Source organism: Gymnoscopelus microlampas, assembly GCF_963454915.1.
Source record: "Gymnoscopelus microlampas genome assembly, chromosome: 7".
Lineage (NCBI taxonomy): Eukaryota > Metazoa > Chordata > Actinopteri > Myctophiformes > Myctophidae > Gymnoscopelus > Gymnoscopelus microlampas.
Window position 1 is genome coordinate 55,326,601 of NC_139944.1, and position 23,198 is coordinate 55,349,798.

General features: G+C 42.9%; 1 protein-coding gene across 2 annotated transcripts in view; it reads left to right on the top strand.

Annotated features, from left to right (window-relative positions):
* tfeb (transcription factor EB) overlaps nt 1–20,670 on the top strand; it is a 90,818-nt gene extending 70,148 nt beyond the window's left edge. For both annotated transcript variants that reach the window (XM_084061991.1, XM_084061992.1), the window contains exons 7-12: nt 759–848; nt 12,769–12,880; nt 15,386–15,436; nt 16,169–16,244; nt 16,912–17,059; nt 18,380–20,670. In XM_084061991.1, the coding sequence (XP_083918117.1) occupies nt 759–848; nt 12,769–12,880; nt 15,386–15,436; nt 16,169–16,244; nt 16,912–17,059; nt 18,380–19,036 (1,134 nt within the window). In that variant the 3' untranslated portion in view covers nt 19,037–20,670. The remainder of the gene's footprint in view (nt 1–758; nt 849–12,768; nt 12,881–15,385; nt 15,437–16,168; nt 16,245–16,911; nt 17,060–18,379) is intronic.
* The last annotated feature ends 2,528 nt before the right edge of the window (nt 20,671–23,198 follow it).

A 23,198-nucleotide genomic window follows, 5' to 3' on the forward strand; every position in this document is an offset into this window, starting at 1 on the left:
TAAAATCACTATTGCATACAATGGGCAAGGCAGTTGTATTTGTATTGCACATTTCAACGACAAGGTGATTCAATGTGCTTTACACAATTATGCAATGACATTTAGGATGCATAAAACAAAAGAAGTAAAATAATTAACAGATACAGTAACAGTGCAGAAGAGAAATAAAAAATAAAGTATCTTAATCAAAAGCAGCAGCAAAACAGAAAGGTCTTTAGTTGTGTTTTAATAGAAATACGAGTCGCAACAGAACCTGCAGTTTTCTGGGAGAACATAAAGCAAACCTTTCCCAGATGACCTGAGAGATCTGGATGGTTCATGATGTCCTACAAGAATGTATTTTGTCCCTAAAACCATTTAAAGCGTTATTAGACCAACAGTAGTGTTTTGATAGCAGTCTCTACTATGACTCTCACCACAGTGAGTCACAACAGTGGCCGATGAATGTTCTAGCACTTAACCCATTGAGACCTGAAGCCGATTCTACATGTCTCCTAAATCTCAACAGTTTTCTGAAAAAACGTATGTTTCTATATCAGTGGTGCTCAATCTTTTTCATGTCAAGGACCCCCAAAATGATATGTATTTGGCCGCGGACCCCCATCAAAATATTTTGTTCCAGGGCAAAGACAAAATATAAGACTATAGTGACTTGAGTCTTTCCATCCACATGCTCACAGCTCTACATGAAACCAGGTGTTCTAATTCTAAGTCTTGCTTCTAATTCTCCCGCCTTTTTTTTTGCTGTCAACTCTTAGATGGATGAGGTCATCGATGACATCATCAGCATGCAGTCCAGCTATGATGACATCCAGGCGTACGTGGACTCTGTCCAGATGCCCAACACGGTAAGAGACCCAACTCTATACCTCTCTATAGCCTGAGTTATGCTTCCTTCTAGGAGGGGCTATTTGGGCTTTTAACCCATTCAATCCAGGAACACATCTGTCACTGTAGATTTCTTTGGCTATTCAAAATTGTATTTTTTTTATTTATTTTTTAAAAATAACACTTTATTTTTTTGAAAAATCATGGAAAGTTTTAGCAAATCCTTGAATATATATATTTTTGGGGCGGTGTAACCGCCCCCTATAAGTGAGGTTTGGACACCGACCAATCCTGCACCATGATTGGCCAATAGTCTACAACGCAGTCTACAACCCTAACCCTTCCACAGTCAATGCAAATCTATACTTTTGCAAAGTCAGCCAATCACATTACAGCTAGTGTCATCACCACTAGCTGTAATGTGATTGGCTGACTTTGCAAATTCAGGACTGTGATTGGCTAGCGAAACACATGACACATGTGCAGCTCTATGAATAGCAGTATGGACTTAAAAAAACATTTCTATGTTTTTTTTTAAGTGAATCACTTCCATCACTGCGATGACCACTGTGACCACACCGCCCACTTCACACTGGGTGTGATTTTTTAACACATAAGCTGCCATGGACGCAGATCTGCGTCCTATTAGATAAAACCGTGGGCTGCCAGAGTAATCTAGGACGCAGATCTGCGTCCTAATGTTTAATTTGGTTAATAGACGATCACGCTGTTTTATTTACATTCCGAGATCATTTTCGCTTCCCAGTCACCTCCGCTTCACCCGGGAAGCAATTTCAGCGATTTCCGTTTCCGGTTTCCGGTTTTAGCTTGAAAAATGCGGTAATGCGGCCAAAACACGGGTTTTCACACGGTATAAAAAAACGAACGGAGAGCTCCACTTCTATTTTCTTTTGTCTGGGTGACGATCAGTCATCGGTGTCGTGTATCACATCGTATTTAAGCCCGATCAGCGATTGTCGAAAACGTCACATCCGGTTTATGACGTATTTGACTGTTTGAGCCTGTTGGGGGGGTCAGCGAGTCATCGAGGTGTCATTTTGCTGCTCTCTGGTCCTCGTATGTGTTTAAAACCATGGCCAGAGAAACTTAAATGCATTTAAATAACAAAATAACAAAACAAAATGAGTCCATTATGAATAAACTCTGGCAGTCAATGTGTTAAGAGAATTTGTAACTTAAATCTTTGCTTCTGGGGGGTCCCTGGAACAAAGCATTTTGAGATGGGGGTCCGCAGCCAAATACATATCTAAAAATGTTTTCTAAATCCTAACAGTATATCAGTGCTGCTCCAACTTTTCCATGTCAAGGACCCCCAAAATGATATGTATTTGGACGCGGACCCCCATCTCAAAATATGTTGTTCCAGGGACCCCCCAGAAGCACAGTTAAAAATGTTCGCTGTAAAACATGCACACATTTTTCCAAAAATTGCAGATCTTACAAGCTCATAGCGCGACACTCGTTGCCGCGCTATGAGCTTGTAGATCTGCTATTTGTTAATAACCAAAGACATCTAAAATGACACAGATGCTTGTAATGTGGGGTCAGTCAGGTCAGGTGAGTCTGGTGACTTGCGGTTCTGCTGAGAGAAATTATGAATGTAATAGTAATCTTGTTAAATATAATTTAATGTAAATATAATTTACTGTAATCAAAGATAAGATAATATATCTTTTTTTATTATGTGAACATAATTGTATTTGATTGATTTGATACGGGGCCAATCAAAATGTCTCTGCCGGGCTGGACCTTAAGTGGCCCCCGGGCCTGAGTTTGACCATCACTGCCCTAAAGGCTCATTTATTTTACTTAGTTTGAGCCATTGGTTGGCCTTTCTTTCTTTCTTTCTTTCTTTCTTTCCTTCTTTTCTTAGATTTATTTTGGTCAATTAAAGCTTTATTCCGATGTCCTGTCTAGCGGTCCTCTCCTTTAGCACACTGGGTTGTGTTGTCTGTCTGTCTGTCTGTCTGTCTGTCTGTCTGTCTGTCTGTCTGTCTGTCTGTCTGTCCGTCTCTAGCCGGTCACGGATGTGACGCGATGTCTGCTATTTTCGGTGTGTGACACTGCCGTACGTTGAAGTATAAATTAGGCATCTATCTGTCTGTCTGTCTGCCTGTCTGTCTCTATCTTTTTCTGTCTGTCTGTCTGTCTGTCTGTCTGTCTGTCTGTCTGTCTGTCTGTCTGTCTGTTTGTCTGTCCGTTTATCTGTCTGTCTGTCACTGCGTCCCTCTTAAGGGTGGAAGAGCTTTTGGTTGTTGTTTCAGGGGGAACTTTCTTGCAAACACACACACACACACACACACACACACACACACACACACACAGCACACACACAGCACACACACAGCACACAGAGCGCACACACAGAGACAAATAGGGGTTTAATTGTCTAACTGTATAATTGATTTAAACAGACGTACTCATAGAAACATTCCGTCGTTCTCCACCAGGCTGTGTGAGGGAGGGGGGAGGGAGGGAGGGAGGGGGGGCAAGGAGGGGAGAAAATTAACAATTAAACCTCTGGCAGTTAGTTAGAGTTCAACTTGTTTACAAGGCATCCAGAGAGAGAGAGAGAGAGAGAGAGAGAGAGAGAGAGAGTTAGGAAGGAGGGGGAAGGGGGCAGAGGGAGGGAGGGGTGGGGGGGGGGTGAGGATAATTCGTGTTAGGAGGAAAAAAACAGGCTGAAAGTCCAGTTAGGGGAAAGTTCACTGTTGTTGGTGGTTTGAGCTGCAACTAGAAGAGAGACAGGAGTCTCTCTGCCGAGGTCAGTCTGTTAGGGCGAGAGAGGTGGTGAGAGAGAGAGAGAGTGCATGTGTTTGTATGAGAGAGAGAGAGAGAGAGAGAGAGAGGGGTAAGAGGAAGTCTAGCGGCGTTGTGTTGAATGAGGATCTGAAGGAGGATGAAGGAGATGATGAGTAAGACCTATGCCATTGTTGAAGTGATTGACGGAGAAGAGATTCAGCTGGTAAGATTGTGACGACCGTGTGTGTGTGTGTGTGTGTGTGTGTGTGTGTGTGTGTGTGTGTGTGTGTGTGTGTGTGTGTGTGTGTGTGTGTGTGTGTGTGTGTGTGTGTGTGTGTGTGTGTGTGTGTGTGTGTGTGTGTGTGTGTTTGTACGTGCGTGCGCACATGGGAGAGTCTGGACATGCTTTTGTGTGTGTGTGTGTGTGTGTGTGTGTGTGTCTGTGGCTGTGTGTGTGTGTGTGTGTGTGTGTGTGTGTGTGTGTGTGTGTGGCTGTGTGTGTGTGTGTGTGTGTGTGTGTGTGTGTGTGTGTGTGTGTGTGTGTGTGTGTGTGTGTGTGTGTGTGTGTGTGTGTGTCTGTGTCTATACTTCTGAGGGCCAAACATTCACAAGTATAATAGAATTCGAGAAATGGAGGTTGTAGTTTTTTGTGTGTGTGATGTATATGTATATATCGTTGCGTGTCAGTGTCGTGCCAAACAAAAAATATCACACAATAGCTCACACACTGCGAACGCTTTGTCTTCAGGCTTTAGGCTCATAACGGTTAGAAAATGGCAATTTAAAACATAAATGACATTCACAAAATCACTGTAACTAACTAATGTTGACGTCCTCACAAGTGTAGTGTAGTAATGCAAACGTGTGTGTGTATGTGTGTGTGTGTGTGTGTGCGTGTGCGTGTGCGTGTGCGCGCTCGTGCTAGCATGTGCGCATGTGTGCTCGCATTGATGAATGCATGTATGTGTAGTATGTAGTAAATGGTCTCTGTCGGGGGGGAAACCTCACATGTCCAAAAACTGTTACTTTTCACCATTCAAATTATAGCAAAAGTAGCAGATCTACAAGCTCGAACGCGTCGCGTTTCGAGCTTGTAGATCTGCTACTTTCTGATGCTTTTCTGTGACGCTGTAACATGATCAAAGCAGAGCGTTCATTCTACGAAAAATCTAAAAGTTAAAATATGTCAGATAAGAGGTTTTCTTGCCCCACAACAACGATATGTAAAAGTATGTATAAGTCCTGGCTTCGGCCCCCGTCTCAATCCTCTCAGAGGGAGGGGGGGGGGGGGGGGCTGGTGCAGGGCAGGCAGGGGGCCGCTCCGCTACTAACACCCAACCTTGGGTCTCTGATTATGGGATGAGCCTGAGCCCACATTAGAGCCTGGAGCAGCTGGGAGCCACACAGAGGCTCTGGTTATAGAGAGGCCTGGAACCAACCAACAGGCAGGAGAGGAGGAGGGGGGAGGGGAGGGAGGGGTTGGTTGGGGTCAGCGATGTTCTCACAGTTTTTTGACTTAATACTTCCAAGTCAAGCCATCCCACCACCCATTACCACCCATTACCCCCAAATTACATTATAAAGCAAAATGCCCGCCAGACGCCAGAAGATTAAAGCAGGGCACACTATGTAACTTTGTTTTTAATGAATAAAACGCAGCGGTGGAAAAAAGTGCTCAAATGTTTTACTTAAAGTAAAAGTATCAATACTGCACTGTAGAAGTACTCTGTTACGAGTAAAAGTCTGGAATTCTAAATGTACTTGAGTAAAAGTACAGAAGTATTGGCATCAAAATGTACTTAAAGTGCCAAAAGTAAAAGTACAAAAATGTTTGAAAATAGCCGATCTACAAGCTCACGACGCGTCGCAAACGCGTTGTGAGCTTGTAGATCTGCTTGTAGATCTGCTATTTTCAAATAGCCTAGGTATAAAATAGGGCTAAAGTGGTTAATGTATGTTTCGTAATATCATAATTTATATCTGAAAAGTAACTAGTAACTAAAGTTTGAACCCCTAATTGCTCCCTATGAGCAGGTTGGTGCCTTGCATGGTTTCCTCCACCATCGGTGTGTGTGAATGTGTGTGTGAATGTGTGTGTGAATGGGTGAATGTAATGCACAATCTATGTAAAGCGCTTTGGATAAAAGCGCTATATATAAATGCACCATTTACCATTTAGTACTTGAGTACATATACTTAGTTTCTTTCCACCACTGGTTGTTGGGGCCTTTGATTTGAAGGAGGCAGGTAAGGCAGGCAGTATGAGTAAATGACATGCTCATCTATTAGAGACATTACACATTATGTCATCATGGAGGTCTCTCTTCATTTCTTGTTCTGTCAAAGAGGTGTGTGTGTGTGTGTGTGTGTGTGTGTGTGTGTGTGTGTGTGTGTGTGTGTGTGTGTGTGTGTGTGTGTGTGTGTGTGTGTGTGTGTGTGTGTGTGTGTGTGTGTGTGTGTGTGTGTGTGTGTGTGCGTGCGCTCATTCGCTCGCGTCAAAGAGGGAAAGAATTGAATGCTCCCTGTAGCTTGATCTGATAGTTGCCCTTGTCTAGTTGATTGGTTCACTGAGGGTATTGCTGTGTGTGTGTGTCTGTCTATCTGTCTGTCTGCCTTATGTGTGTTTATGTAATCCTCCTATCACTGGGCCTGTCTAGATTAGACTATTGATGATCCCTCTGGGAGAGTCAAGCTGGGACAGTAATTGGAGGGAGAGAGAGAGACACACACACACACACACACACACACACACACACACACACACACACACACACACACACACACACACACACACACACACACACACACACACACACACACACACACACACACACACACACACACACACACACACACACAGAGAGAGAAACAGAGAGAGGAAACTGAGCTACACTTCCTAACCATTGGCCCACTGTATCAATACTTCCCACAGATTACAATCACCCAGGAAGGGTTTGAAAACATGACTCATGTAATAACAATGACAAATAACTCTCATATCTAGTGGGTGAAGTACAACAATGTGCAAACACAGCAGCAAACGTGGGGGTGCTGGCAATGTGTGAGCTGTTGTGACAGGAGAAGGATGTCTGATGGACATCTTAAAGACTACTAATCATTACGTGTATTCTAAAGCATTGGTTCTCAAAGTGGGGTCCGGGGACCCCCAGGGGTCCTTGAGGGAGTTCCAGGGGGTCCCCAGCTAAATGGGCCCGTTAGGGTCCATTTGGTTCCATTTGTACACTCTCAGAGTTAAATTAACATTGATTTTACAATATAAATTGGGGTCCCAGAGATATAAATGCCATTAAATGGGGGTCCGTAGCCCAAATGCACGTCAAACTGGGGGTCCTTGAAATTAAAATGGTTGAGAATCACTGCTAGAGCCGTAAAAATCTTCTCTTATGGGGGTCCTTGGCATATCTTTTCAAATGGGGGTCCGCGGGCTAATAAGTGTCAATTTGGGGGTCCTTGACATGAAAAAGTTTGAGAACCACTGTTCTAAAGGACTACAACCACCTTAAAGACTACAAATCATTATGTGGTTTTCCTGCACTGTTTACACCAGAAATATTGTACATATGAACAGAGCAACTACCTTTAATTACATCTACAGTATATGGATGTATAACTATTTATGACATAAAATGCTATTTTTTGTATAGTTTCGTAGCATAGTCTTCCCTCAAAGTTGCTATGTAACACAGCCTCTGTCTGTCTGTCTGTCTTTTATTATATTCCCATTTATATTCAATATTTATTTGTACATCGTTGTTTTGATTGTTTTGTTCCACCTTTTCTTTGGCAAAGTAAACGTATGTTTTCTATTGCCAATAAAGCTCCTTTGAATTGAATTGAAAATTGAGAGAGAGAGAGAGAGAGGGGGGGAGAGAGAGATGGAGAGAGAGAGAGAGAGAGAGAGAGTAAGTGAGACACCTCTCCTCATCAGCAACAGGCTGCATACTTCATGATAAGCCAAACGGACCAATGATGTGAATGGAATGTCAGGCGTAACTTGTTGTCATTCACACAAATCAAGGGCTGCATAGTGTTCCTGTGTGTGTGTGTGTGTGTGTGTGTGTGTGTGTGTGTGTGTGTGTGTGTGTGTGTGTGTGTGTGTGTGTGTGTGTGTGTGTGTGTGTGTGTGTGTGTGTGTGTGTGTGTGTGTGTATTTAATGGAGAACCATTACAGAACCCTCTCCAGTTCATGTAGTTTCATAGACAGCCTTACAGAACAACACTGTCTCATCCCCAAAAGTCATATTGTGACTTATTGATCAAACTGTGACTCGAAGGGGGGGGGGGGATAAGTCACATTATTCTCGGGACTTCCGCACTCCAGGAATGCGGAAGTCCAGTTCTCATCATGTCTTCTGTAACGGTCCGATAAAAAAACTGTTAAAATGACGAAGCCGCGCCATCTCAAGCGGACGTGAGCCACGGGAGGCACCGCAGAGCGAGCTTAGGCGAGCGAGTCGCCGTGCCGAACGTCGCGAAGTCCACTTGAGCTGACTCAGAGTTATCTTCCAATGGGGACAGAATCATAAATCATATATTCCCCAAACAGGAATATATGATTAACCCATTGAGACCTGAAGCCGATTCTACATGTCTCCTAAATCTCAACAGTTTTCTGAAAAACGTATGTTTCTATATCAGTGGTGCTCAATCTTTTTCATGTCAAGGACCCCCAAAATTATATGTATTTGGCCACGGACCCCCATCAAAATATGTTGTTCCAGGGACCCCCCAGAAGCAAAGATTTGAGTTAAAAAATGTTCACTTTAAAAATATATATATTCAAAGATTTGCACACATTTTCACGATTTTTCAAAAATAGCAGATCTACAAGCTCGTAGCGCGGCACTCGGTGCCGCGCTATGAGCTTGTAGATCTGCTATTTTTGAATAGCCCAAAGTGTAAAATAATGCTTTTTAGCTCAAATCTAAAAATGAGACAGTTCCAGGTCTTAATTGGTTAATAAAATGAATAAATCACATTTGTCCCAAACAGTCACAATATGACTTTTGGGTGTGAGACAGTGTTGTACAGAACCCTCCAGGTCATGCAGTGTTTCGTAGACAGCCCATACAGGACCCTCCAGATCTTGTAGTATTTCAAGCGAGTCGGTCTAGTGAATGAAACCTCACCTTCTGATCCTGACGGGGATTAGAGTAGAACATTCCATGGAATCTTTGGAATCCGCCAGTTTAGTGAGAGCTGGGAACGCCACTTTACAGAATAGTAGGCATGACTGACTCCCGACCTACTCTCTGTGTGTGTGTGTGTGTGTGTGTGTGTGTGTGTGTGTGTGTGTGTGTGTGTGTGTGTGTGTGTGTGTGTGTGTGTGTGTGTGTGTGTGTGTGTGTGTGTGTGTGTGCGCGTGTGCGTGCGTGTTCCATAAAACCATGCAGTGAATTAGCTTTAGCTTAGCTGTTGTTATATATTGCACACACTTCCAACTACACACACTACTACACTATTTTTACACCCTCACACTTGAATGAACACAACAGATTTGACCGTGTGCACATCGTTTCTGTTGGGTGGAAACGTGAAATGTCCAAAAATGTTACTTTTCAGGATTCAGAAATAGAAAAATCACACCCTGTGTGAAGGTAGCGGCGCCTTTGAATACATTATGTCATCGATATGTGTTTATAATGTGTTTATAGCCATGTGTCATGTGAAGCTTGACCAATCACTTTGTTGACGGGTCTGACCAATCAGAGCGTCGACGACAGATAAAGTTAAATTGAGGATCTAACTTTAAATAACTTACCTAGAAGGAGACTTTAGCCAAATAAAAATATATACAAAAAAAAACATGAGGAAATAAAAAATAAACCTTGACATCATAGTGATGTCATGAATAGTCCCCTTGCCTGACAAATCACAACCTTGACGGGCCTGACCAATCAGAACCTTGACGGGCCTGACCAATCAGAACCTTGACGGGCCTGACCAATCAGAACCTTAACGGACTCTTGGATTCTCGATCGTCTCTATCAAACCATTCTGTCATAACGGATGACTGGGTCCCGAACTCAGACTTTCTATACATTCACCCTTCATCTGTTCTTGTATCTTTCTCTTTCTATTCGTCATATTAACTTTAAATAACTTACCTAGACGGAGACTTTAGCCAAATGAATAATAAGATGAAGTCATTGTCATCGTTTATATAGACATCGAATTCTATATTCATGACATCATAGTGATGTCATGAATAGTGACCAATCACAACTTTGGCGCACCTGACCAATCAGAACGTTGACGCACCTGACCAATCAGAACGTTGACGCACCTGACCAATCAGAACGTTGGCGCACCTGACCAATCAGAACGTTGACGCAAAAGCCAGGCATAGAGGGCTAATATCCGCTCTATACCTAAAGGTATAGAGCGGCTAGCGCCGCTAAAAGTAGCAGATCTACAATCTCAAGCTTGTAGATCTGCTACTTTTGATGCTTTTGTGTGACGCTGTAGTATGATCAAGTAGAGCGTTAATTTACTATAAAACACAAAAAGTTACAATATGTAACCTTCAGACAGACAGGGCCGAGGCTTTAGTCTATAAACAGACAGCCATTGGTCAGTAGACACTTGTGTCTGCTGACCAATGACAAAGACAGAGACAAGGGTTCCCAAACTTTTCAGGCAAAATAATCATATTTGAACTGGGGACCCCCCAAAATAATCATATTTGAACTGGGGACCCCCCAAAATAATCATATTTGAACTGGGAACCCCCCACCCTGACATGCACTTGGAATTGTAGGCATTACATTTAGTTTTGACTTGATTCCACAGATAAATATTGTGGAAAATAGCCTTGTTAGCTTGTAGATCGGCTATTTTCACAATGTTTGCCTCTTTCTCACGTAATATTTGAAAGAAAATGTCCTTTTTTAATACCAATTTGGTATTAAAAATACCGATTTGGTATTAAAAAGGTATTAAACGTCATTAAATTGTCCCTTTTATAAATGTGCAGATACCCTGTATACACTTTTGAGTGAGAAAACAATGTTAGCTCATTTGGGGACGCCCCCTGGGGGTCAGTTTGGGAACCACTGTCCTAAATGACAGGACAGGAGCATGGAGGAGCATGGAGGACATTTTGAGAGATGTGTGTCTGACCTGGGTTAGGTCACGGAGAGTTCCTCGTTTATGTCTCTTCCGTTTTTAGCCGAGCAAAGGGTTTCATTACTTCCTCTCTCTCTCTCTCTCTCTCTGTGTGTGTGGGCTTTGACATGGAGATGTCAGTACGTCAACAGAGCTTATTTATTAACATACAGTGTAGTCTATAATCTTTGTCGGGCCATTCCTGTGTTTATGTCTGCATGTTTTTTTGATCTCGCTGCTCACACAGTAGCCGGCCCAGATAAGGTATCTCTGCTGCCAGATTAAGTTAACGTTATCAGTCAGGGCTCATTAGCTTTTATAAGTCACATTCAACCTAACCGGCATGTTGAGTGGGACATTCTAGCAGTATATAAACATGAATATTTCAATAGAGAATACTATCAAATTACAACTATAACGTGTGGTGTTAGTAGTAAGGCCAAAGCAACACATTATAACGTGACTATGGTGCAATGTCTAAAGTGCAAACCTCTGCAGGAAGAGATGACACGGTGAGTTATCCAGAGGACAACGCTAGGAGAATATCAAGCTGTAAAAAAAGAGAGAGAGATAACAGCTGATAGTCGGTTTTTATATTGTGTGTTTGGCAAGCGCTGCTCAGGTGTGACATTATGGTGTTATCTCGTGCTATCTGCCTTTTTTACAGAGTCGGACTCCTGGCTTTTAAAAAGGTAGTGCACCGGGGTTACGCAGTTTATGAAGTCATAAACCTAAGCAAAAAGGAGAGAAAGATAACGTTTTTGAAGTGAAGTTTTAACTGCTGAAGTTTTGACAGGTTTACAGTATATGAGGTGCAGCTTTTGCTGGTCTTGTAGTTGTTGTTGCGTTTCTCGTGGCCTCGCTGTGTTATGTCGTCTTATGCTGAAGTCTTGCATTGATTATGTGAAGTTTTTTGGGTGGTGTTTTTGTGATGTTTGTCCTTCCTTGATTTCGTCGACTAAAACTATGACGAAAAATCTTCGTCGACTACCTTTTTTCACTGATGAAAGCTAAATAGAAATGAAATAAAAACTAAGCTACAGTATGGTGACTAAAACTAAGACTAAATATATTGACAATTTCGTCAACAAATAAAAACTAGACTAAAATGTTAGTGAGGGACTAGTGGAGAAGAGATCCAGTAGAACTAAAAGACAAGTCATTTTATGTTTGGTTGCGCTCGGGCGTTGCGCTCGGGTGTTGCGCTGCGACGCGTTGTGAGCTTGTAGATCTGCTATTTTCAGAGCTCGGCTGCTATTTGTAGATCGGCTATTTTCAGCATGAAACAAAGTGTAAAATCAGCCATCAAGGCACCGTCAAAATACATTTTAGTCGACTAAACCAACTGTAGATTTAGTCGACTAAAATCTTATGATATTAGTACTTAGTACTCCTACTTTTGTGTTGCCTCCCTTGGTGTGTCCTCTTACAGCAGTGGTTCTCCAACCTTTTTCAAGTCAAGGACCTCCCAATTGTATATGTATTTGGCCACGAACCCCCATCTGAAAACCTCTTTTGCCAGGGACCCCCAGAAGAGAACATTTATGTTAAAACGTTTTCAAACATGTTGACCAAACATTTTCAATATTTTTCAAAATATTTCAAAAATAGCAAACAGCAATTTGAAATAGCAAAACATAGCAAAAGAAGGCCGCATACAAGCTCACAACACATTGCAGCGTTTTGAGCTTGTTGATCAGATATTTTCTCTATTCATCTAATTGGTTAATATCATCAATGTTCAAGAAGGTGATGAATGTTACGTCTCGTTTACAGTTACACAAGACTACACGTTATTTAAGTTTTTCCTCCTCCGACATTGTTGCAGCATCAGTAATGAATGACAAAACAGAAAATAATAAATTAACAAACACATCGTGTGTGTGTGTGTGTGTGTGTGTGTGTGTGTGTGTGTGTGTGTGCGTGTGCGTGTGCGTGTGTGTGTGTGTGTGTGTGTGTGCGTGTGCGTGTGCGTGTGCGTGTGCGTGTGTGTGTGTGTCTGTGTGTGTGTGTGTGTGTGTGTGTGTGTGTGTGTGGTCATTCCTCCAGCTCCCGCTCTCCAGCAGTCACCTGGACGTGTACACCGGTCCTGGGATGACCGGCCCAGCCATCGCCATGACCAGTAACTCCTGTCCCGCCCTCATCAAGCGAGAGTTCACAGGTACAGTGAGAGACCCCGTCACAGTGTCACCGCCATACACTGTGCTGCTATTGTAAATGGTGCATTTATAATGTTTACAACGTGCATTACATTCACACACACACACACACACACACACACACACACACACACACACACACACACACACACACACACACACACACACACACACACACACACACACACACACACGTTTGTATACTATACTTGTGAGGACATCAACACTTTAGGACAGCCATGTTGTGAATGCCATTTAAAAATAATAATTGCCATTTTAACCGTAAGCCTAAAGCCGAAAAACAGCAGATCTACAAGCCCACAACGCGTCGCGCTGCGACACGTTGTGAGCTTATAGATCGGCTGTTTTTCGGTGCATGACACTGGCGCGCAACTAAGTATAAATCATGTTGAACTCTAATTCCAATCCCTAATGCTAACCTCTAAGACACCTAAATGTCTAATCCTGACCTGAATGTTTTTCTAATTGTAAACGTATCTCTAAAAATGTTTTTTTAACTATAAAACAACCATTTGTCTTGTGAGGACCAGGAAAACTGTCCTCACAATGTATATTTCTTCAAATTCTACTATACTTGGTCCTCGCAAGTATAGTAATACAAACTCACACACACACACACACACACACACACACACACACACACACACACACACACACACACACACACACACACACACGTGTGTGTATGTTTGTGTGTGTGCATGTGTGGAGTCTACAAGGTAAAAAAGAAACCAAATGACACGCCATGAGCTTGCAGATCTGCTATTTTAGAAAAATCGTGAAAAAGTGTTCAAATCTTTGAATATATATATTTTTTACATTTTTAACTCAAATCTTTGCTTCTGGGAGGGTCCCCGGAAAAACCCATTTTGAGATGGTGGTCCGTGCCCAAATACATATAACTTTGGGGGCTCTTGACATGAAAAACATTGAGAACCATTGATTATAGTAACATACGTTTTTTTTCCAAACTGAAGACTTGGTAGAATCCCCCAGAAGCAAAGATTTGAGTTATAAATGTTCGCTTTACAAATATATATATTCAAAGATTTGCACGAACAATCTTTCAAGCTCATAGCTTGTATATCTGCTATTTTTTTGAATAGCCAAAGTATAAGACGTTAAAGTGGTTAAAATCTAAAATGACACAGATGCGTTCCCCGTCTTCAGGTCTTAATGGGTTAACAATAAAAACACCCTCTATGTGTAAGGACCTTGACAATGAAGAATGTCTCTCTCTCCAGGAACAGGTTTACTGATTAATGTCATTAGAATGTATTTTTGCTTGCATTACTATGTGTGTGTGTGTGTGTGTGTGTGTGTGTGTGTGTGTGTGTGTGTGTGTGTGTGTGTGTGTGTGTGTGTGTGTGTGTGTGTGTGTGCTTGTGGTTACGCATTAACAGTGTTTATACGTTTCATCTTGCGACGCAAGAGTGCGGACGGGCCAACAACAACCTGGAGACTCTTGAATGGCTGCCAAACTCCTTTCATTGCATTTTATCCTAGTTTTTTATGTTCTCTGTTTCTGCTTCGCTTTTCAAATTCAAAAATAGCAAAAGTAGCAGACCTACAAGCTCAAAACTTCGCACTTCACGCCATGTTTCGAGCTTGGTGGATCTTTTTGATGCTTTTTTGTGACACTGTAGTATGATCAAGTTGGACGTTAATTTACGAAAAAACACAAAAGGTTAAAATATGATACGTTTTCTGTAGGATATTCTGTGTGGAGTGGACCCTGCAGGAAAAGTAACTGTTGCCGTGTGTAATAACTAATTAGGATCATAAATGAACTAAACCAGGGGTCTTCAACAGGGGGTCCGGGACCCCTAGGGGGTCCTCAGAGTTACTACAGGGGGTCCGCCAAATCTTTGTGTGATGTGATTTTTTTTTTTACCTTCACCACTTGAACCCTAGCATCCCTTTTTCTGAGGAGAACTTTAGCCAAAAATAGCAGATCTACAAGCCCACAACGCCTCGCACTGCGAGGCGTTGTGGGCTTGTAGATCTGCTATTTTTGGCAAAGAGGTATAGGTGTAGAGGGAAAAAAGAACAGTAAACATAAACAAAAAAAGTTGAATCTAAAACAATTGTATACAATATAGAGGGGGTCCCTGCTTCGTCTCTCTCTCAGCTAGGGGGTCCTTCGGCTGAAAACGTTGAAGACCCCTGAACTAAACTAAAGTGTAAAAGACCTTAAACTGGGGTTATGGTTATAAGAGCGCTGAGGTCAGTCTTATCCTTCAGTTTAGTCATTGTTGTCTTCTTTATCAGCCTGCCCTCTGTCCTGTTACACCCTGTCAAATATATCTGCTTGTTTTTAGCACAATTAACCCTTTTTAACATGCTGTGTAATCCTTAATGTCACACGCCAGAAAGGGTAAATGTATATACCCCGTAGTAGCAGGGGTTAAATTCAACCCCCAGGGGGTCTCAGAGTGTTTTTCTGTTTTCACCGTCTGTCCACTGATGAGGTTTTCTTCTTGCAGAACAACGTGCGATGGCCAAGGAGAGACAGAAGAAAGACAACCACAATCTGAGTAAGATACCCCCCCCCCCTCTGTCTGTCTGTCTGTCTGTCTCTTTTCTTTTTGCCTACTTTTCCACACTTTTGTGTGTTTTTGTGTGTGCGATACTTCCTGCGCACATGCACGGCCGCTTGCACACACATAGACCACACACACACATACACACACACACACACACACACATAGGCGACACACGCACGCACGCATGCACACACACACACACACACGCGTGCGTGCATGCATGCACAAAGTGATATGCGTCTTTCACAAACTGTTTTATGCACCTTTCAGTGGGTTTTAGCTGACACAGTGCAACTAGTTGAGTGGATGGTTAACTTGCTAATTTCTGCTGTCCTGGCACTAAAGTCTAATTGCCTGTGACTTCTGGTGTGTGTGTGTGTGTGTGTGTGTGTGTGTGTGTGTGTGTGTGTGTGTGTGTGTGTGTGTGTGTGTGTGTGTGTGTGTGTGTGTGTGTGTGTGTGTGTGTGTGTGTGTGTGTGTGTGTGTGTGGTTTTACTGTCCATGCCAGCCAGTGATTGGCTGTTTTTTATGACATGTATTATGATAGTGTTTTCCATATAAAACGCCCACAGTCAGATGTGTCAACACGGCTGTTGAAGGTCACTCTGGGTCGACTTTTGTAACTCCAAAGGTGACTGTGGTGTGACTGACTTTTACATTGTTTTTTTCTCTTTTATACACCTCCTCTCCTCTCCTCTCCTCTCCTCTCCTCTCCTCCTACAGTCGAGAGAAGGAGGAGATTCAACATCAACGACCGTATCAAGGAACTCGGGACGATGATCCCCAAAACCAACGACCTGTGAGTCTCCCTGTTTGCTCTTTTCAATGCAACATTCACTCTAGAGGGCCATATTGCATATAATGTTGGGCCATTCTATGTCACACAAAAGTAGCAAAAATAGCCGATCTACAAGTTCAAAATGCGTTGCAGTGTGACGCGTTTTGGACTTGTAGATCTGCTAGTTTTGCTATTTTTGAATCGGAATCCTGAAAAGTAACATTCAGTTCATTTCAAATGCATTCAGTTATACTTATGCTTTATGAACCTAAATACAAGTACATTGGATATAAAAAAGACAACAGCATTTTGATTTAGTCATTGAGCTACTATGACTGAAGTAATTAAAGCGGGTCATGTTTGCATGTTTGGAATTGTAACAGCTGAAATCAATAATATATCAGTATTCCGATTTTAACCTGCAGGCCACATTAAGTGAAGGTAGGGGCCGCATGTGGACCCCGGGCCGCCAGTTGCCCATGCACGAAGGAGGGCGTTCATAATCTTTTTACGAAAAAACACAAACAGTTAGAATATGGCCTTTTTGTGGCCCCTAAACCTCTAAAACGATATAAAACGATATCTAATATTTATTCAGAACTTCTGTAAATCTTCCCGTTCCACATATTTGAATGCAAAATTTGACAATGAAACTGTACTGTCTGTGTGAATGTGGGTGTGTGTCCAGTGATGTTCGTTGGAACAAAGGAACCATCCTCAGGGCCTCGGTGGAATACATCAAACGCATGCAGAAGGACGTCCAGAGAACACGGGAGGTGGAGACCAACTTCAAGAGGATGGAGATGGCCAACAAACAGCTGTGGCTCCGCATCCAGGTGAAGCACACACGCACATGAGCACACACACATGCGCACACACACACACACACACACACATGCGCGCGCGGGTGCAATTTTATGAATGCCATTTTTACAATATTTTCCATTTTAAACCTAAAGCCGAAAAATAGCAGATCTAACAAGCTGACAACACATCAATCGCAGCACGATGGATGTGTTGTCAGCTTGTTAGATCTGCTAGAGATAATGGCAAAATAAATGTTCAGATGTGCCTTCCGTTCAGACGGCAACGGCGGTATCGGGGGTTGAAGACGCAAACAAGTTAACCCCCCCCCTCAGAGGGGGGGGGGGGGTTAAACGCAGAATAAAAAGTGAGAGCGCAACGGCACTCTGTCGTTTTCTGCTCTGATTGTTACCGTGTGTAAACGTAAATGTCTAACTTCTAACTGTCTAAGCCTAAAGCTTGCACAACAATGGCATATAAACATAGTAAAAATAGCAGATGTACAAACTCACAATGCGCGTTGAGAGCTTACAATTTTTTTTTTACATTTAACACATCGGGTGCCAAACACGGTAAAAAAACGTGTTATTCAATCTTTTTGTTTTTTTTCACACGGCGTCGGGAGGGGCTAGCGCAGCTCTGGATTCACCCACGGTGATTCTGAGAAGGAAGGGACAGATGGATCACATGCCAAAAAACATGGCTCCCATCCGCTTCCGTTCTATCTCTTTTTTTTAAATATTTAATGACATGAACCAAATTATCGATTGTTAACACATCCACCGCCAAGGGCTAATCTCAGAATGTACTCACCAGTGCCAAGGTTTTTTTGTTGTTTTTTGTTTTTTTCACGTCGCCATAGACCTTGTTAAAATCCATAAAAGTGATCTCTGCTTTGTTTACATACATCGCCGACATCTGCCTGCGTCTCCCACTCAAGACCACGTGTCAAACGGGGCAGCCATGTTTGAGTTCTGACCGACATGGGAAATGCGAGGAGAAAAAACTACAAGGGCTAAAATGGACTTCTAGTGTGCGCCTTAGAATGGAGGCCGACGGGAAACGAAAAACGGGATCGCAAATAGTTCCGATTTCCGGTGGTGTTACACTGAAAATGGTCCGTGTAGAAAATTGAAAAAAATGTTTTCGAAAAAAAGGAAAAAGTACCCGGACGTAGGGCTACGGTCTCGGCGCTTAACAGTTGGATATAACGGACCGTAGGACTACGTTCTTGGCGGTTAATGTGTTAATTGATCGATCAATCGATTCCTTTTTTATAATGGATGAAATGGATCAGTTCCATTAACTGTGTGTGTGTGTGTGTGTGTGTGTGTGCGTGCGTGCGTGTGCAGGAGTTGGAGATGCAGGCCCACATGCACGGCCTGCCCAGCAACTCCCCGTCGGGCCTGAACCCCACCGACATGATGTCTCCGTACGTGAAGCAGGAGACCAGCCCTGAGGACCGGCTGTCCCACCCGCAGGGACCACAGGCCCAGCAGCAGCACCAAACCCAGGCCCAGGCCCAGCAGCAGCAGCAACAGGCCCAGCAGCAGCAGCAGCAGCAGCAGCAGCAGCACCACCTCCATGCCCAGTCCCACCTCCACGCCCAGGGGGTCCACGGGCAGGGCCAGGGGGGCCAGCAGGGCCAACAACAACCCAGGCAGCTGCCCCCTCTGCCCCCGCACCTGCAGCCGCAGCCCCCCATCCAGTACCCGGCGGTGGGCAGCACCCAGCCCTTTGACTTTACCCAGGCTCTGGACTTGTGCGACGGGGTGACGGGCTTCGGCCCGGACGGCGGCGTCATGTCGGGGGTCCTGGGGGACCTGGGCGTGGGCATGGTGGGCATGCAGGGCGTGGGGGGCCGGAGGGGCGAGCTGGGCTTCCTGATGATGGACGAGCCGCTGTCCCCTCTGGGCGGGGACCCCCTGCTGTCCGCCATGTCCCCCGGGGACGCCTCGGTCGACTCCAGCCGCCGGTCCAGTTTCAGCATAGATGATGACATACTGTAGAGCCCCCCCCCACACCTAAACCCCCCCCCCCCCCCCCCCCCGCACATAACACACACACACACACACACACACACACACACACACACACACACACACACACACACACACACACACACACACACACACACAGAGGTTGTCATGTCGTAGTGCAAACACACACACGTACACACGGAGGTAAATGACAAGGGATTCACACACACACACACACACACACACACACACACACACATACGGTAGGAGACACTGATAGCGTGTACAGTATGTACAGTACAGCATAATCAATCACGTTCATCATTCACCTTATTGCATCATTCACCTTATTACATCATTCACCTTATTACATCATTCACCTTATCACACACTCTGGAAGGTACAGCACACACCAAGGGCCCTGTCTTGCACGGCCCTTATGCCTACATTTTTGGCATTTTTTAACTATTTTGAAAAACTAGGGAAAAAGTTCAAATAGCCGATCTTCAAGCTCACCACGTGTCGATGTGGATCGTCAATTTTCTCTATTTTAAAATGCTTTTCAAAATAGTAAAAAAAAAATCCAAAAAAGTACACTATATATCTGCCCACGGTAGGACACTGTAGGTGAAATGGTTCATTGATCACTGACTTTGCAACGAACGCACTCACTCACTCCACTCGGTGGCCATTCATTAATTACACCCTCACACATGGAAGTACTCTGATCAATACATGTACATAGAAGTAGTATAGGTGCTCACACACACACACACACACACACACACACACACACGCACGACACACGCACAGATGTGTATACACACACATCAGTAGGCTGAGCATTTTGAAGTTTCACTCCATACTCAGGTAGCTGCGTGCCTCACGCTTAGTTTCCGTAAATCCTAAAGCTTTGGGTCATAATTTAAACATCGGAAACAAACCCACAAAACACACAGCACTGGTTCATAGTTAATGGCAATAGTGCCACACACACACACACACACACACACACACACACACACACACACACACACACACACACACACACACACACACACACACACACACACGTGTGTGTGCACTCATGCACAGAGAATGACACACCGTTGGTGACTTGATCACGAATTGGCTAATCCTGCATCTCTCTGAATACCTGTTAGTGATGATACCAAATATGAAACATGTATGCTCTCTCTCCCTCTCTCTCTCTCTCTCTCTGTCACGCACGCACATACGCGCACACACAGTCACACACAGACACACACACAGACACACACACACACACACACACACACACACACACACACACACACACAGCCCCAAAAGGCACGTTGAAACTGAAGGGAGAATATAATAAAAGCATAACTTCTTTAGATAATATTAAAGTAAGGCCTTCTAATTATAATGATTGATCTACCAGTCCTATACACTCAGGTACTCAGACTACAAAGTCATCCTTTAAGTGCAGTGGTTCTCAAAGTGGGGTCCCGGGACCCCCAGGAGGTCCTTGAGGGGGGGTTCCAGGGGTCCCTAGCAAAAGTCAAAAAATCACTTTAACCACTTTAAACCTGTATTACATGGGCTTGTTGAAAATAGCCGATCTGTAAGCTGTGAGCTTGTAGATCGGCAATTGTTTTGAAAAAGTATTGTAAAGAAAACCTTTTTATTAACACAAGTCTTGTTTGGGGGTCCTTGGCACAAAATATCTTCAGATGGGGGTCCTTGACATAAAGATGTTTGAGAGCCACTGTCTTAGAGAAGTTGAACGGAGACATGGTGAAAGACGTTATTATTGTTAAAGGGATATTTCACTTTCAAATAAAATAAACGTTATTATACAAAATATATGAAAAAAGTCATGGAAAAATCACGCACCCCCTCACGCGTTAGAAGGACCTTCTAACGCGTGAGGCGGGCGTGATTTTTCCATTGCTTTTTTCATTTATTGTTTTTACATCTTTTTTTATGTTTATTTTATTTGAAAGTGAAATATCCCTTTAAGCTAATGTGCCTCTACTGTATTCTGTACTGTATTACTATACTGTATTACTGTACTGTATTACAGGGCCAGCTAGTGGAACGATGGAGCAATAGGCGTTTAAACCATTATTTAAGCCCTATTTTGTAGTAAGCCGTACCAATGGATTTGCATCAAACTTTGATGATTTTTTTAATAATCATTATTATTTTTGAAGTTTGAATATTTTAGAAAACTTTTAAAGTCTTTGAAATCGTTTTTGTAAAAATATTAAATCAATATTTTTATTATTATTTTTTACTTTATGAAAATCTTTGAAAATTGACATGCCCCCAAAATAGGGCTGCCAGGTTTAAAGTGGTTAATAGTGGATGAGGGGAGAGGAGCTGTCCAGTTGAGCTTAATAATAATAATAATAATAATTGTGTTATTATTATTATTATTAACTTGGCTCAGCTCACACAGCGGTAGTAGTGTGGTAGTCTTCACTGTAATAAACATAGCATCAGCATGCACACACACACACACACACACACACACACACACACACACACACACACACACACACACACACACACTCCCACCCATACACACTCCCATGAGGGCATACAGTTAGACACACACACACACACACACACACACACACACACACACACACACACACACACACACACACGTAGTGCAGTGTGCCTTGAGGCTGTGTTCAAATCAGCACGTTAAACAAGCCCCGCCCACGGTGCCCGCCCCCCTCTCTCTCTCTCTCTCTCTCTCTCTGGGTGCCGACCGGAGTGGGGCGACCCAACGATGTTGGGTGGGGTTTGGGGGTGGGGGGGTCTTTGGCCGTGTGTACAGACTGTGACCAACCGACTGCCAGGCCTGTTTCTTGATCCGTACCAAGCTCACAACGCCTTGCGGAGGCGACACGTTGTGAGCTTGTAGATCGGCTATTCCCTGCGGTCGAGGTGGTCAGAGCGGGCCAGGGCTCTCTGCTCCATCGTGGATGTAAAACCTGGGGTTTGGTTTTTTTGATTTGATAATAGCTTATGATCAGTACTGAAAAAGGAAGGAAAAAAAATGTTGATGAATGATTTTTTTCTTTTTGTTTTTTTGATTAAAGAAAGTGTTTGTATTCTTTATTATTATAGTTTGTTGTTTTTGTTTTATCTCCCAAAGCACTGGAAACTATATTATTGTATTGACTTTGTATATGAAAGAATTATGAAATTATGAAATAAGATTTATTTCAGATGTTTTATGCCACTAAGCCACTTAAATGTATTTTATTTGTATTTGTCCTTTATTTTGTTTCCTTTTTTTTTTCCTGTTTATTTTTATTCCAACACCCCCACCTCCTCCAAACCTTTTATTTTTTCTTCTCGGAGCCATTTAATTTACAGTAAATATTCAGTCAAAGTAAAGCCACTCGTTCTTTTTTTGGGGTTGCCATTGCCCTGGATGACCTGTAGATGTCACTGTTATTCATTTGCACTGATCTCGACCGTTAATGTGATAGGCGGAGCTGGACCGTTGCCAGGTAGGGCTGCAACAGTTGATCCAATGAATCCATTTAATTGATTAGTAAATATATATATATATATATATATATATATATATATATATATATATATATATATATATATATATAGTAAAAATCACATTTCTTCACGTCGATTTGTTGATAAATTTAAAACATGTAATTTAAACGTGCCAATTGATTATTCGATTAATTGGGAAAGTAATTGATAAAATAATGGCTAATAAAATAATGTATAGTTGCAGCCCTTTATACCAGGCCTGTTTATGTGAAGAAAGACTCACTGGCTCACATTCTGATGTCAAAACTCAACTCCGTCATTCTGGTAGTTCAGTTATTATAGAATCCAGAATTCCCCCAAAGCGCTGTTGTTGTTGTTCATTTATGCATCATGGACCTGGAAACATGAACACAAATGCATAATAGTGACATATTGTTTGTCCCTTTGGGCTATACGGTGAGCCATATATATATATATAAATACATATATTCTTTATGTGTAAAGAAATGTTTGAGAGTTCACCAGAGATGTCCCATTTCTGATGACAAAGTTGTTTTGTATAGATTCGGGAGTTTTTATTTTTGTCTCGTTTTTAAACCCTTTACATTTTAGAGCCACACTAAACGCCTCATTTATGCTCCGTCCGCACGAAGGCTTCACGCCCCGACAGTAGCAG